The sequence below is a fragment of the Ipomoea nil genome, unplaced genomic scaffold, assembly GCF_001879475.1.
Source record: "Ipomoea nil cultivar Tokyo-kokei standard unplaced genomic scaffold, Asagao_1.1 scaffold2848, whole genome shotgun sequence".
Taxonomy (NCBI): domain Eukaryota; kingdom Viridiplantae; phylum Streptophyta; class Magnoliopsida; order Solanales; family Convolvulaceae; genus Ipomoea; species Ipomoea nil.
In genome coordinates this window covers 323,999-339,772 of record NW_017619276.1, presented here as the reverse complement: position 1 = coordinate 339,772, position 15,774 = coordinate 323,999, and the positions used below count along the sequence as shown (strand labels likewise).

At 39.6% G+C, this 15,774-nt stretch overlaps 1 protein-coding gene across 1 annotated transcript; it reads left to right on the top strand.

Annotated features, from left to right (window-relative positions):
• The first annotated feature begins 2,222 nt into the window (after positions 1–2,222).
• LOC109160580 (beta-glucuronosyltransferase GlcAT14C-like) lies at positions 2,223–5,601 on the top strand. The gene is made up of 4 exons (XM_019308866.1): positions 2,223–2,742; positions 4,495–4,570; positions 4,691–4,806; positions 5,003–5,601. Exons 1-4 carry the CDS (start codon positions 2,223–2,225, stop codon positions 5,515–5,517), a joined length of 1,227 nt encoding a protein of 408 aa, XP_019164411.1. The 3' UTR covers positions 5,518–5,601.
• Positions 5,602–15,774: the final 10,173 nt, after the last annotated feature.

Sequence of the window (15,774 nt, the reverse complement as noted above, 5' to 3'; positions counted from 1 at the left end):
ATGCTCATGGCCTGCGCTGCTCTTTTGATGCGGGTTATGTCGCAGCATCCGGGATGGGTGTTTTTGGCCTCATTTTGCAACGTGCGGACGGTGGATTCGTTGCAGCTAAAAACAGCCCGTTGCCAACATGCCAGGGTCCTTTCATGGCAGAAGCACTCGCATGCAAGGAGGCTCTATCTTGGCTTATTGATCGGGGTATTACGGAGGTTGCACTTCGGACGGATTGCTCAAATCTATGTCACGCCCTAACTACTTCAGCGACGGAGTTTCGCTCATATGATGGTGTAGCTGTTTCAGCGTGTCGAGAATTACTTAGTTCTTTTACATCGTGTTCTTTTGTTTCTATTCCTCGTACGTCTAATTTTTTAGCACATTCGTTAGCTTCTGCAGCCTATTCACAGGCAGACTGTGTTTATTTCGGCTTTGATTGATTAATAAATGCAGCATATACTTTCAAAAAAAAAATATTAGATTAATATAATAAATAAATTTGATTTCATATAAATTTTAATTATAAGGATTATTTGTTAGTTATTTTTAAAAATATAAATATTGAACATATATTTTTTGCGCATTGCACATAGAAAAAACTAGTATATATACATAATAAATGGAAAAAGGGCGGGGATTGGTTTAAAAAATAAAATAAATTTCACTTTTAATCCTCTGATTATTATACATAAATTACATTTGGTCATTGACTATTAAAAGTTTCTAATTAGATGCATAAATACTATGTAATTTGTATCACATTTAATCTTGTCGTCAAATTTCTCGACTAACTATTGCCGGAAGTGCTTCTTCCGGAAGGAGCATTTCTATAAGGAGCACTGTATTTGCTTCTTTTGGAAGGAGCATTGCATTTGCTTCTTCCTGAAGAAGCACTTTCAGCAATAGTTGACCAAGAAATTGGACGGTAGGATAAAATGTAATACAAATTACATACAATATATAGTCATAAACCTAATTAGAAGATTTTAATAATCAAGAACTAAATATGATGCATGTATAATTAAGATCAATTTTCATTGTATACCATGATCTCATTATATATACTAGTATTTTTTATGCGCGATGCGCAAAAAATAGGTGCCCAATATTAGTACATTATATTAAAATTTTAAATTTATTTAGATTTTAGATATTTAAATTATTCTAAATAATAATAATAATAATAATAATAATAATAATAATAATAATAATAATAATAATAATAATGTAACTCATTTTTATAAATTTGATATTTATATTTTAGGTAATAATTAACATATAACTCAAATATATAATGTGTATATATATATTATTATTAATGAAGAAGATACGAAAATATATGGTGGATGCATGTGCATGGTAACAATAGTGGAAAAGATAATGGAAGTTATAACGGTAGGGATATGTTTGTCCAAAATATTTTAATGTACAAAACTTTTATAGCATAATGTACAAAAAAATTTAACGGAAAAAACGGACACAAATGAGGGGTATAACTTTCATTCACACTTATTATGTTTATTATATATATATATATATATATATATATATATATATATATATATATATATATATATATATATATATATTAATAATTAAATGAGATCACCTCTTCTCGTGAGACTCAACATTAATGCACATAATTTACTATATGAATCACACAAACTAGATTGTGTGCAATTTGCTCAACATGAATGCACACAGTTTATCATAGAGTAGTTTGTATGCATTCATGTTGGGTCTCACGGTCTCATAAGAACAAGTGGCCTCATTAAAACATTCACCTATATATATATATATATATATATATATATATATATATATATATATATATATATATATATATATATATATATATATATATATATATTTATTTATTGCAATTATAAATTACAATGTCAAACCAAACAATAAATACAAATAAATATGCCACTATATGTCAATTAGACAATTATGATGAACAAATTATTGTGATAGTACACATGAGGTTTGAAAGTTCATAATGATATTGAATATACTTGATTTATAAATTTTGGAGTGGATATTAATCAGTCCAAACTCCAAAGAAGCTGGGATAACAGATTTTTGAAAAAAAAAAAAAATCATAATTTACACAAAGCCAACAAAAGCCACTGCCAGGCTGCCAGCAACCCAGAAAATCCAGCGACGTAGCGAGTGCTGGCCCATTCCTAAATCCTGAACCAGATTGATTGTCGGAACAGGAATATCTAATGAGAAAATCTCGAATTAGATTTACCCGCAGCCAAAAATGGTCGATACCCATCCTTTTACTCTCCATTTTCCTTCTCGCACTCGTCTCCGCGCTAATTTTCACTCACCCAAATGCCCAAAAACCAACAACTTCAAATCACAATGGCGGCGTCGCCGAATCGGAGCTGCCAGAGCTGCCGCGATTGGCCTACCTGATTTCCGGCTCCAGAGCCGACGGCGCGAGGCTGAAGCGGCTTCTTCAGGCGTTGTACCATCCGAGGAATTACTATGTGTTGAATCTGGATTTGGAGGCGCCGGATGGGGAGCGGGTCGAGCTGGGTAAGTGGGTCAGATTGGATCCTGTGATGAGAGAGTTTCGGAACGTTATGGTGATTGGGAAGGCGGATTTAATCACCCACAGAGGACCCACGGCGTTGGCTTCCATGCTCCGAGCAGCGGCGATTCTCTTGAAGAAGGCTAAGCGATGGGACTGGTTGATCAATCTTAGTGCGTCTGATTATCCCCTCATGCCCCAAGATGGTCAGTGTGTTTTGCCCTTTTCTAAGCTGTGAAATTTGAAATGGTTTTCTTAATTTTAAGGTGTTTGATCTGTTGTGTATCTCTGCATAGATTGCATACTGTTATAAGCAAATATTATAGTGATGGGTTCATTGTAATTTTGATGAACTTTTGAGGGACTATGGAAAATCACAGCAATTATCCAGGGCGTGCATTAGGTAACATTGCCTCCTAATTCTAGTTGGTAAAGGATCATGAGGAAGTAAATCAGTCTAGGCTGCCCACAGCTGGTAAAGAATCACAATGAGGAAAACCATCCTAGGTTGCCCTGCTCAAACCAAGATAACTGATAGACCGCTTCTGTTGGGAGTTGAATTTGTAACCTTAGTTACCAAGTCAACAACTAAGTTAGTTGGGGTTGTCTGCAATTTTGATGAACTTTTGAGTAATGAGGGAAACGTAGTCACTACCCAAGGTGTGCTCTGGGAAAATCACAACCATTATCCAGGGGTGTGCATTAGGTAAACATCGCCTTGTAATCCTAGTCGGTAAAGGACCACAAAGAAGTAAACTAACATAGGTTGCCCAACTGGGTAAAGAATCACAATGAGGTAAACCATCCTAGGTTGCCCACAACTAACTCACTCAAACCAAGATGATCGATAGGCCACTTCTGTTGGGAGTTGAACTTGTAACCTTAGTTACCAAGTCAACAATTTGACTAACTTGGTTGGGGTTGTCTCCAATTTTGATGAACTTTTGACTGATGAGGGAAATGGTAGTCACTACCAAAGGTGTGCACTAGGTAGCTTGTCTTGTGACCTTAGCCGGTAAAGAACCACGAGGAGGTAAACCAACTTAGATTACCCATAGCTGATTGGCTCAAACCAAGATGGTGAATAGGCCGTTCCTGTTGGAAGTCAAGCTTGTAACCTTGTGGTTACCAAGTTAACAATATGGTGAAAACTGAAAAGTTGAAATGAGGCTCAACATACTTTTACAAGTAGCTACATGATATCAGGGGCTTGTTGGTGAATGCATTTGTATGATTTGGACTTTTAGTTGGATTATGACCTGATCAATGCTTTTAGCAGATTTAAAACATTGATTGTAGATCTCCTGAATGTATGGAATTTAAATGATTTTGAGTTTTATATAATATGATTTTGGATTTTTTGAGGTAACTTTGTTGGTGCGTTGGAGACATTAAAATCTAATGACTTGATTATTTGGAAGAAAATGTCGTCCTAAATGGATTTGATAGTATGAAAACTAGCTTAGAGCTGTGTTCATATTCAATGCTGACTACTTTGTTCATATATTCAGTTTCTAGATAGGGTCTATAAACATGTATGTTCTACTTAGTTGGTGAACCAATGAATTTGTGAGACTCTCTCATCATCACTTTTGATTAGTTGTTTGAACAAGCCCTGTTTTGTGTGGGGTTAAAATGGTGGTCAATTACATGAATACATGATAGTGCTTGACGGGATATTAGCATGGTGATAATTCATCGTTAGTCTATGTTCCTAATTTGTATTACAACTGCTGTAGTGCTGTGTATCTATATACCGATAGCCACATGCCAAGATTTCCATTTTGGTTTCGATGAGTTAGTATTGAGCATCGAGTCACTCTACAACTTGTACTACTCATCATAATTCATGTGGAAGGCAATAACCAACCACGTTCATAGTTAAGATATCGGAATTTCTTAGTTTATTAGGCCATTATTGTATTATTAATGAAGAAATCTTGCCCTATTTGTTCCAGATATACTGCACATTTTCTCATACTTGCCTAGGGATCTGAACTTTCTCGAGCACACAAGTAACATTGGTTCGAAGGAGTGAGCACATTACTAATTTACTGAATTTTGTGATCTTATATATTTTCAGGAGTTAAAAATGGATTTTTGTTCTCACCGTGGACATTAATAACTCTGGAATACCTTGTACAAGTTTTTCAGGTATCATCGGGCGAGGCCTATAATCATAGATCCTGGCTTATATCATTCTAAGAAATCTGGTGTATTTTGGGCCAAGGAGACGAGGTCATTGCCTGCTTCTTTTATGCTCTTCATGGGTACTTACTATTTTCTTCGACTCCTCCTTGATCAGTTCTTCTAAACTGCGGGCGAGATGTAGCTTTTAATTACCTTTTCCACATACTATTAATTAGATCGGTATTAGTCGATGTCTTGCAAGAACTGCTTACATTGGTGATGAAATATTCGGTCCATTGCTAGGGGATTTTGATGCAGTTTGTAATTAATTTACAGGGTCTGAATGGGTCGTTCTCACGAGGCCATTCCTCGAGTTCTGCATCTGGGGTTGGGACAGTCTCCCCCGCACTCTTTTGATGTACTTCACGAATGTCCTGTCCTCCCCCGAGGGCTACTTTCACACCGTTGTCTGCAATCACAAAGACTACCAGAACACGACTGTGAACCACGACCTGCACTACATTAAATGGGATAATCCCCCGAAGCAGGACCCGATGAATTTGACAACGAAGGACTTCAACGACATGCTTCTGAGCGGTGTACCATTCGCTCGTACCTTTGCAATGGATGACCCGGTTCTCGACAGGATTGACCAAGAGCTCCTCGGAAGATCTGATGGCCAGTTTACCCCTGGAGCTTGGTGTGTAGGGAGACATGATATAGGTAAAGATCCTTGTATAGTTTATGGTAGTTTGGATGCAGTTAAACCTTCTGCAAGCTCAACAAGGTTGGAGAAACTTGTACTGAAGCTCCTGGACTCTGAAAATTTTAGACCAAGACAGTGTAAATAACTTTCTAGTGCTCCTTTTACACAAAAAGTCTTGGTTTTGTTTTATTCTTTATCATCTTGGAATGTTTCTAAACTGCTTTTTCTTCTTCTTCTATTATGGAGAGTACAAATGGTATTTTTCATTCATCTATAATCACTGCCCTTAAACAGTTAAACCTATGTAGTGCTTATTAACTTGTAGAGCATTTATTTATATAAAGAGGAAATTCCCAAATGATCCTTCGATTATGACCCTTTCTCAAATTGGTCCTATGACTTTTAATTGAACCCAAAATGGTACTTTAACTATTAGATTTTATGCAAAATCAGTCCTCCGTTAGTTGGGCGTGAACTTGGCGTCAAATTAGAGGGCAAAAGAGGATTGCATAATGTTTAGACTACCAACACCTTTGATTTTTCTCCCAAATTAGCGAACGAATTGTTGAAGCCTGAAGAACTTTAATTGAATTGAAGCTAGTTTGGGAGAAAATTTCGTTCGCTAATTTGGAAGAATTCAACAATTAGTTCGTTAATTTGGGAGAAAAATCAAAGGTGCGGGTAGTCTAAACATGATACAGTGTAAATTTCCTGTTTTGCCCTTTAATTTGACGGCCAAGTTCACGCCTAACTAACAGAGGATCGATTTGGCTTAAAATCTAATAGTTGGAGGACCAGTTTGTGTTTAATTAAAAGTCATAGGACCAATTTGAGAAAGGACCATAGTCGGAGGATCATTTTGAGAATTTCATCTTTATATAAAATATCTAATCATTTGAATTGCATAAATAAGATTTCAGGTTTGAATACCATCACAATTGGCATAATTGTTGAACAGATATTGTGAATAAGTTAAGGTGTACTAAAAATGTACATTTATATTGTTAATAACATCTTTAAGAAAAGAATTTACAATAATAATAATAATAATAATAATAATAATAATAATAATAATATCTTTTTACTCCTCTATGTTGTTATGGTTTATGGAACAATACAATTATGCAAGATTTAGTTCAGGATTTGACTCTGTACTTGTACTAAGTTAGATTGAGTTTGTACTAGTATTTAGACTTAGTTTAAAGATAGGTTAGTGACAGACATTCACGAAGACTGAAGATCAAAGCCTGGACCAAATACTTTGTTACAGATTATTCAGAAAAAAAGAAAATAAAAGTCTTGACTCTCTTCCAGTTTGCAAGTTTGACAATTTGAAGATTTACTTAGAAAATTCGAGAAATAAGAGTGGGTAGATTTGTTGAGTTAAACTGAGCAACTTGAGGAATTAACATTCTTATCAAGTTGATTTGATCTTTCGAAGCAATTGGACTGTGACCACATGAAGACAACTCAGTAGAGTTGCAGTTGAGGGGGAGCCTCAACTTGAACGATCGGGAGATCCTTCACCAATTCTTCAAGAGGCAACTCTATATTTGAAGGCTATGGCGTAGTCGAAGGAATTAGAGTTCTTCCCTCATATCGTTGTGTTTTGGTAAAACGTTGACATTGATTTTGAATGAAGAATTGGGCTACTGTTTCGGTGGTGCCCCCAGATGTGGGAATAGTTATTCCAAATTGGGTTACCAAATTCCATGCGTTCTTGTGTGTTTTGATTGCTTATCTCTTGGATGTTGTGTTTGTGAATTTGTGTATTAACGTCTTCCTGAACTAGTTCATAGGCTATATGCACGTAAGACTTGAACACCATATCCTTTAGTGACTTATAAATTGATCGAGTATTGACCATATCGCACAAGTAATTGAGTTAGAAATTAGAGTTACGTCCACAAAATTCAAATACGGAGTACTTCTTTACCAAAAGGAAAATTACTTTCCTAAGATTTTATGTGTATGCTCTACCGAGGATCTAGGGTAGTGATGGTGCATTCATTTCTTGAACTCATTCCCTCTGTGATTTGAAGAGTGTCCGGGTTCTTTTGCTTCGGATAGACTGTTTTCATTGCACAACATTGTCATCACAAAACACATGGTTGGTCTTCTGACCAAAACTGAAAAAAAAAAAACAATGTAGAAAAACATAACTGATTCATTTTTTTTTTTTTTTTTGTTAACACGGTAACAAATAGTCTAAGATGAGTTATACTTTCTTCCCATTCTAGCTAGCTTGAGATTCCTATGTAACATGGAATTTTGATCACTTTAATCTTTTATCTAACAGAGTTCTAAGTATTCTTACCCAATGTCTCAGAAGAATAAAATATGATGCAAATAAAAATTGTATGCATTCTTACCTAATACTTAAAAAGAGTTAATTCCAACAATGATCCTTTGACTATGTTGATTTTCCACAATTGGTCCTTGAGTTTTAATTTGAACAATTTAGACACTTGACTTTTGAAATCTTTCCAATGTTGGTCCTTCCGTTACTTGAAAGTTAAGTAGATGTTAGTTTGAGGGGTAAAGTAGTCATTTCACCTATTTAGATCAAGTGAGGGCTGAAAACACTAATTCAAATAGATTGATTGATCGGCAATATTCCGTCTTTCCTCACTGGAATGCTTATGCGCCGATCGCCACGCAACGCCAACGAAGGTCCTTTTCGTTTCAAGCCTACTCAGGTTATTCCATCGCATCCTCTGTGTATATATAGTTATTCCATCGCATCATATATATATATATATATATATATATATATATATATATATATATATATATATATATATATATATATATATATATATATATATGAGGATACGATATATCTGAATGAATAATAATGAGTCTGTACAGGAGTATATATAGTAGTGAATAGTAAACCTATTACAAGACGAATACTAATAATAATAGGTAACGAATACTAATTACTAATAATAATAGGTAACGAATACTAATGATGATAGAGTCCTAATACTCCCCCTCAAGCACAAGGTGGACTAGCAACAACATTGAGCTTGCCACATAGAGTAGAGAAACGCGGACCAGGGAGAGCTTTAGTGAACACATCAACGAGCTGATCCTTTGTGGAAATGAAGCTAACCTGCAACTCCTTCTTCGCCACTTTGTCACGAACAAAGTGGTAATCAATTTCCACATGCTTCGTACGAGCATGGAACACCGGGTTGGAACAGAGATAAGTCGCACCCAAATTATCACACCAGAGAGTGGGAGGAGCAGCCAATGACACTCCAAGCTCGTGCAACAGAGAAACCAACCAGGTGACCTCCGTAGACACATCAGCCAGAGCCTTGTATTCAGCCTCTGTAGACGAACGAGCAACCGTGCGTTGCTTCCGACAAGACCAGGAAATCAGATTGCCACCAAGAAAAACCGCAAAACCACTAGTAGACTTCCTGTCAGCTGGATCACCAGCCCAGTCCGAATCCGAAAAGGCATGAACCGCAACAGAGGAGGAAGGACGAATAAAAAGACCAAAGTGCAGAGTTCCTTTTACATACCGCAGAACACGCTTGAGCATAGCCCAATGCTCAGTGGTTGGAGAGTGCATATGCTGACAGACCCGATTCACGGCAAAAGAGAGATCCGGACGAGTAACAGTAAGATACTGTAGAGCCCCAGCAAGACTGCGATACTGCGTGGGATCCGCATAGGGAACCACAGAATCAGAAGAAGGTCGGGACACAGGAACCGGAGTAGCCAACGGTTTACAGTCCACCATACCTGCACGGCTCAAAATATCTCGCATGTATCGCTGCTGAGAAAGAAACAAACCACCATCCTTGGAGACCGTCTCAATGCCAAGAAAAAAAGACGGAGCACCCATGTCACGAATCTTAAACTCCGAGGCTAAGTCAGTAAGAAGCCGAGTAACACACGAAGCATCAGACCCCATAACAAGGATATCATCAACATAGACAAGCAAATATAAACAAATAGAGGCACGAGTATAGATGAATAAAGAAACATCAGTCTTGGAGGGTGAAAAACCAACCGACACCAAGAAAGCATGCAACCTATTGAACCACGCTCGAGGAGCCTGCTTAAGACCATAGAGTGACCTCTGTAACAAACACACATCATCCAGCCGTGACTGGTCTTCATAACCGGGCGGCTGTCTCATGTAAACTGTCTCTGCAAGATTACCATTGAGGAAGGCGTTGTGAACATCCAGCTGCCGAATGACCCAACCGCGAGAAACGGCTAAAGAGAGAAGAAGCCGCACGGTGGTGGGTTTGACAACAGGACTGAAAGTCTCAAAAAAGTCTTGCCCAGCGACTTGATTGAAACCCTTTGCGACCAATCGAGCCTTGTGCCGCTCAATCGTGCCATCGGCCTTGCGCTTCGTTCTGAACACCCATTTGCACCCCACAACATTCATGCCAGGTGTACGACTAACCAGACGCCAAGTGTGATTCTGGAGCAAGGCATTAAACTTAAGATCCATGGCCTCACGCCACTCCGGATACCGAACTGCCTGAGAATAACAAGTCGGTTCAGGAACAGTCATAAGAGCCACATGCTGCGTCGGTCCTTGAGAACGGGTTGCCATGACATGAGACCGAGGCTGAACAGGCTTCGCCGTACGGCGGCCTCGCTTGGGCGCAGTAGGAGCACCCGAGACCGCCCCTTCCGGAGCCGTAGCAGTCACGGTGCGAGAATCTGAACCAGCTGCAGCAGCCCCGGAATCCGCGTCCAACTCTGGATGAGGATCAGGTCCAGTGGGACAAACATCGGAGCCAACACCAACCCAAACGACACTAACACCCCACGGCTCAACCGGGCGAGAGCTAGAGACCTGAGAAGGCATAGAAGAAGCAAACGGATATACGGTCTCATCAAACCGTACATGACGACAAATGAATACCTTGTTAGTAGCAGGATCTAAACAACGATAGCCACGAAACAAAGACGGATAACCAAGAAACACACACGGGGATGACCGATACTGCAACTTGTTACGATTGTACGGGCGCAACAGAGGATAACAAAGACAGCCAAACACACGCAAGAAGGAATAAGAAGGATTAGAATGATGCAAACGATAATGAGGACTGACATTGTCTAGAACTCGAGTAGGCATTTTATTGATGAGATAGACCGCAGTCTCAAAGGCATAATCCTAATATCGCTGTGGAACCGAAGCCTGAGCCAAGAGAGCCAGACCCGTTTCCACAACGTGACGATGCCGACGCTCAACTCTACCATTCTGCTCATGGGTATAGGCACAAGATTGCCTATGATTGATACCCAAAGAGACAAAAGTACGGTGCAACCGTTTATACTCTCCCCCTAAATCAGATTGTATAGAGACAATCTTACGACCATATGAACGCTCAACTAGTGACCGAAACTGCTCGAAGATAGCATACACATAAGTTTTTAATCGCATAGGATAAAACCATACATAGCGTGTGTAGTCATCAACAAACAAAACAAAATAACGAAAACCATTGACAGAAAGAAAAGGCGCTGGGCCCCAAATATCAGTATAAATAAGCTCTAAAACATGCGACGTAGTAGTATTGACACGAGGCAAGGGAAACCGAGATGATTTCCCAAGCATACAAGCACGACACGACACCGAACTATTACTAAAACTATAATCAATGGAACACGAATTCAAAATCTGCCGCAAGACACGAGGATGAGGGTGACCCAACCGACCATGCCAAACGTCAGAGGAGACACGCGAAGCCACTAACGCAGTGGGACTCGAACGAGAAACAGGCCAAGAATAGAGACCCCCCGAAGCCTGCCCTCTATACAGAACTTCCCTGGTTGAACGATCCTTCACAAAGAAACAATCAGGGTGAAATTCAAAGAATACATTATTATCACGGGCAAACCGTTGCACAGATAATAAAGACGCAGAAAGCCTAGGAACATAAAGAACATCAGACAACCGAAATAGTGTTTTAGAAGAGGCTACCGAAGACGAACCAGTACCAACAATAGGTAAACACTTACCGTCACCAACACGAAGATGATCCGGACCGTTATAAGAGACCGTCGAGGACATCAAAGACGGATCTGGGGTGGCATGGTTCGACGCACCAGTGTCGGGAAACCATTGCTGAGTGCTAACCGAAGCCGCATCATCCACAGGATACGCAACATGCGCTCTCGGCCCCGGAGCTCCATCGTACCGGCGAAAGCACGAAGTGGCCGAATGGCCCTCGCCGGAGCAGATCTGGCACTGGACATCCCCGGCACCGCCACGACCACGGCCACGCCCTTTGCCGCGACCACGGCCGCGGTTGCCGCCTCCACGCTGCTGCCCGCCCGAACGGCCTCCACCTCCCTGAGCCACCATGGCGACCGGAGCAGCAGCAACATCACCAGCATCATCAGCACATATAAAAGGCTGCGAAACAAGAAAATCGGATAGCTCGGGCAGAGACACCGGAGCACCCCTTGTGAGCGACGCCACCAAAGGACGATATTCGGACCGCAAGCCTCGGAATATATACATATTCTGATCCTCTAGCGTCACCGGACGGCCGACAAGCGCTAAATCCTCGATAAGCACCTGCGCACGGCCAAGATAGTCCGGGATCGAAGCATCCCCCTGTCGTAATCCTTGCAACTCGCCCACCAACCGGAGGGCACGAGCCCGTGTAGTCGAACCAAGAACCTGTTCGATTGCCAACCACAAATGCCGAGAAGTGGACTTACCGATTGCGAGGTGCATCATCTCGTCGGACAAGGATGAGATTAATAAGGAGAGCACGGCCTTATCTTGACGGAGCCATGCAATCCGAGCAGCGGAAGACGAAGCCGACGAAGGCACGGCAGGAACAGCTCCCTCGGCAGGCGGCACGGCAAGCGCGGTGATCGGCGGACATACCGAAGTACCATCGATAAAACCCAACAACCCTTGGCCATCCAAGAACGGAAGAAGCTGAGTACGCCAAAACAAAAAATTGCGGGATGTCAACTTGATGGAGACGAAGTGATGCGCCGAAGAGAAAGACACCCCCGACTGCAGCGGTGCAACAAGCGCGGCCTCGGAAACGGTCCGTTCAGAACTACCAACAGAGCCGTCATCAGATCCGAGGTGCGCCATTAGAGAGAGGAGAGAGAAACCTGCTGATACCAGATGAGGATACGATATATCTGAATGAATAATAATGAGTTTGTACAGGAGTATATATAGTAGTGAATAGTAAACCTATTACAAGACGAATACTAATAATAATAGGTAACGAATACTAATTACTAATAATAATAGGTAACAAATACTAATGATGATAGAGTCCTAATAATATAAACTTCAGCTTTTTGAACACTAGTTCATTCAATTCGAAAGCATATCTTTCAAAATTCACATCTTTCAGTTTGAAAATCTCCAGGTTGGGTAACTTAGAGAAAGTGGTCACAGATTTGGGCACCAAATAACACATTGTGATGCTCAGTTTTTGAAGGTTTGGTGGGAAAGCATTCCAGCATGGGAAATTCTTTACCAAGATTGAGCAAAACAAGTGTTTCTAGTCGTTTCAAGTAGAGAAGATTGGTGAGGCAACCATTCAACTGCGGTCTAATCCCCTGCTCTTGATTTAACACCCATTTTGTTACTCCTACTCCTGCACCACACTCAGTAATGCCCAATTTTTTAAGATTGGAGATACTAATGAAAACTTCTCTTGTACAACTGTTGAGGTGTATAAATCAAAGTGTTTCCAGATTTAACAAAACCTTGATAATTGTCATAGGAGGTCTTAAGATAGATGCAGATGCCTCAACTGTTCCATTTCCCACATTTCTGTTGGCAAGATCAGAACTCCTGATGTTTCAAGGACTAATTAAGGTTTGTAGATTCACAAGTTTGGACACTGAAAGAGGAAAGTCGCCTTTATAGTTAAGGGCTAGATACTTCATATGAAGCAGCTGTGTTATCTCTACTGTGTTTCCAACTAAGGCAAATAGTGTCAATCTTTGAGCTAATAATATCCACACCAGAAGTGAAGCTAATTAGTTGCTCATTATAGGCATTAGGCATATGCACTATAAATGGTGGAATGCTATTTCTTAACCTGCATAAACTTCTCCTTTTCGCTATTTTGCAAACTCAATTCGCGCACCAGATCATGAATAACACACGTCTTAGTGGTTCCACCATTCGCACACCAGAGTTGAAGTCGCAGAAGGCGGAAGCGGTTTTCGTTCCCAATTAAAATAATAAGGTGAGAGCTAGTGGCGGTGGAGGGGAGTGAGTATAACAGGAAAATTGTGTTGCAGCCACGGATGTATACTTTGAGATCGTTTGGGTCTGATTCCTTCGGAGTCATCAAGACCAATACCGATTCTGTGGCCACCGGAGACGACGACGACGACGAGGTCTCCCCGTTTTTCGCAAAGCTGTCGGATTACATAGAGAGCTCCAAGAAAAGCCAGGATTTTGAGATCATTTCTGGCCGTCTCACCATGGTAAGTAAATAACCTTCTTTTCACAATGTGATAGCAGGTATATATCTAGCTTTGGTGAGCAGGAATTAAGTGAGCTGCTAAGTATGTATGTATATTTGATGCATATATAGTGTGTCATGCATGCACGTACAGATAGTGTTTGCAATGAAGGTGACGACATCGGTTGTGATCGGAAATTCATTATTCCGGAAGATGGAGTTATGGGGATCGCTGAAGCCGCGGGAGTTTGCTTAGGAGTCGTGACTTGTGCCGCCATTTTTGCCTGGGTTTTCAGCGCCCGTAGCAGAGTCGTCATTGCAGTTGCCACTTTCTTCCATGAAGGTGAAATGACAACTTTACCCCTCAAACTAACATCCACTTAACCTTCATCCGACGGAAGGACTAACATTAGAAAGATTTCAAAAGTCAAGTGTCTAAATTGTCCAAATTAAAAGTCAAGGACCAATTGTGGAAAATCAACATAGTCAGAAGACCATTGTTGGAATTAACTCTAATTAAAAACAACCAAGTCTAATGTAAATGTCTTGCCGGTTCTGAGATAGTACTCCAATATCAATCAAATCGCTAAACCAAATCAAACAACCATTCCCTGTATTGCTTATATCGAACATAAACCTCCCAATAGGGATTTTTATGCTGGTTTTTGCAGAGTTAAAATCTGATTGTACAGTTTTTAACTAATGTGAGCATTGATATTTCTTGTTTCTTTTCTCTTGCAAAGACCTTGATTTTTGCAGGAGAAGAAAAAAATAAAAGGCAAGGGGGCGCTTAAGAGCTGGCGGCCACTCTGATATTTTGACCGTTGCATCTTTTCTTCTTCCTTTTTTTTTTTAAAAAAAAAAAAATTAAATTAAATTGTCAGAATTTTTATTTTCCTTTTATTTTCTCTTTCCTCTCTCTCCTACTTGGCTTCCTAAAAACCTCGACAATTTAGGATGCTCTTTAGGATTATCTGGCATCATTTTAGGGTCCTGTTGCGTAGGTTGCTTTCGAGCTATATCATTGGTGTAGAATTTTGAAATAATTTGTAGATATATCATATATGCTCAAATTATTTAAACTGATTACCAAAGAATTCAACTTTAGTTCTTGTCTCATGATAAACAAATTGCCGAATTCCTATATGGTATTGGCCTTGTTTGGTAAAAAATTGGCTTATAGGCCAAATTTGGCTTATAGGCCAATTTTGGCTTATTTGACCACTATTAATTGTTTGATTTAGTTAAAATATCAATGAGTTAATACCTAAAATCGTCTTCGACTATAGTGATTTTTCTCAATTTTGTCCTAAACGACTTTGGTGACTTAATGTAGTCCCAGAGTTTTGTGTTTTTACTCAATTTCGTCCCAAACTTTTTTGTTTTTGCTCAATTTAGTCCCCCATTTGTTATTCCGTCCATTTGTTGTTAAATAAACAGACAATTCAGTAATTTTAATATTGGCATCTCTTTATTCATAGACATGTGAAGTGCGAAATCCATCTTTTTTTACGAATTACTCCCAGAATCACTTCTAAAGCTGCAAATATAAAATTTGATTTGTAGGTCTGAGAGTAACTCTGGGTGTAATTCGTGTAAGAAAGAGAGATTTCTTACTACGCAGGTTGAAAGTAAAGAGAGGTCAATATTGATATTATTGGATTGTCCCTTTATTTAACACCAATTTGACGGAATAACAAACGGAGGACTAAATTGAGCGAAACACAAAAGTCTGGGACTATATTAGGTCACCAAAGTCGTTTAGGACGAAATTGAGAAAAACCACTATAGTCGAGGATAATTTTGGGTATTAACTCAAATATCAATATAAATGTTTGGTTAATTAGCTTTTTGCAACTCCAAAAGGCTAAAATTCAAAAATCTACTCCAAGCAACCTTTTCAATGAGTAAATACCCAAAATGGTCCCTCGACAATAGCTAAATTCACAAATTGGTCC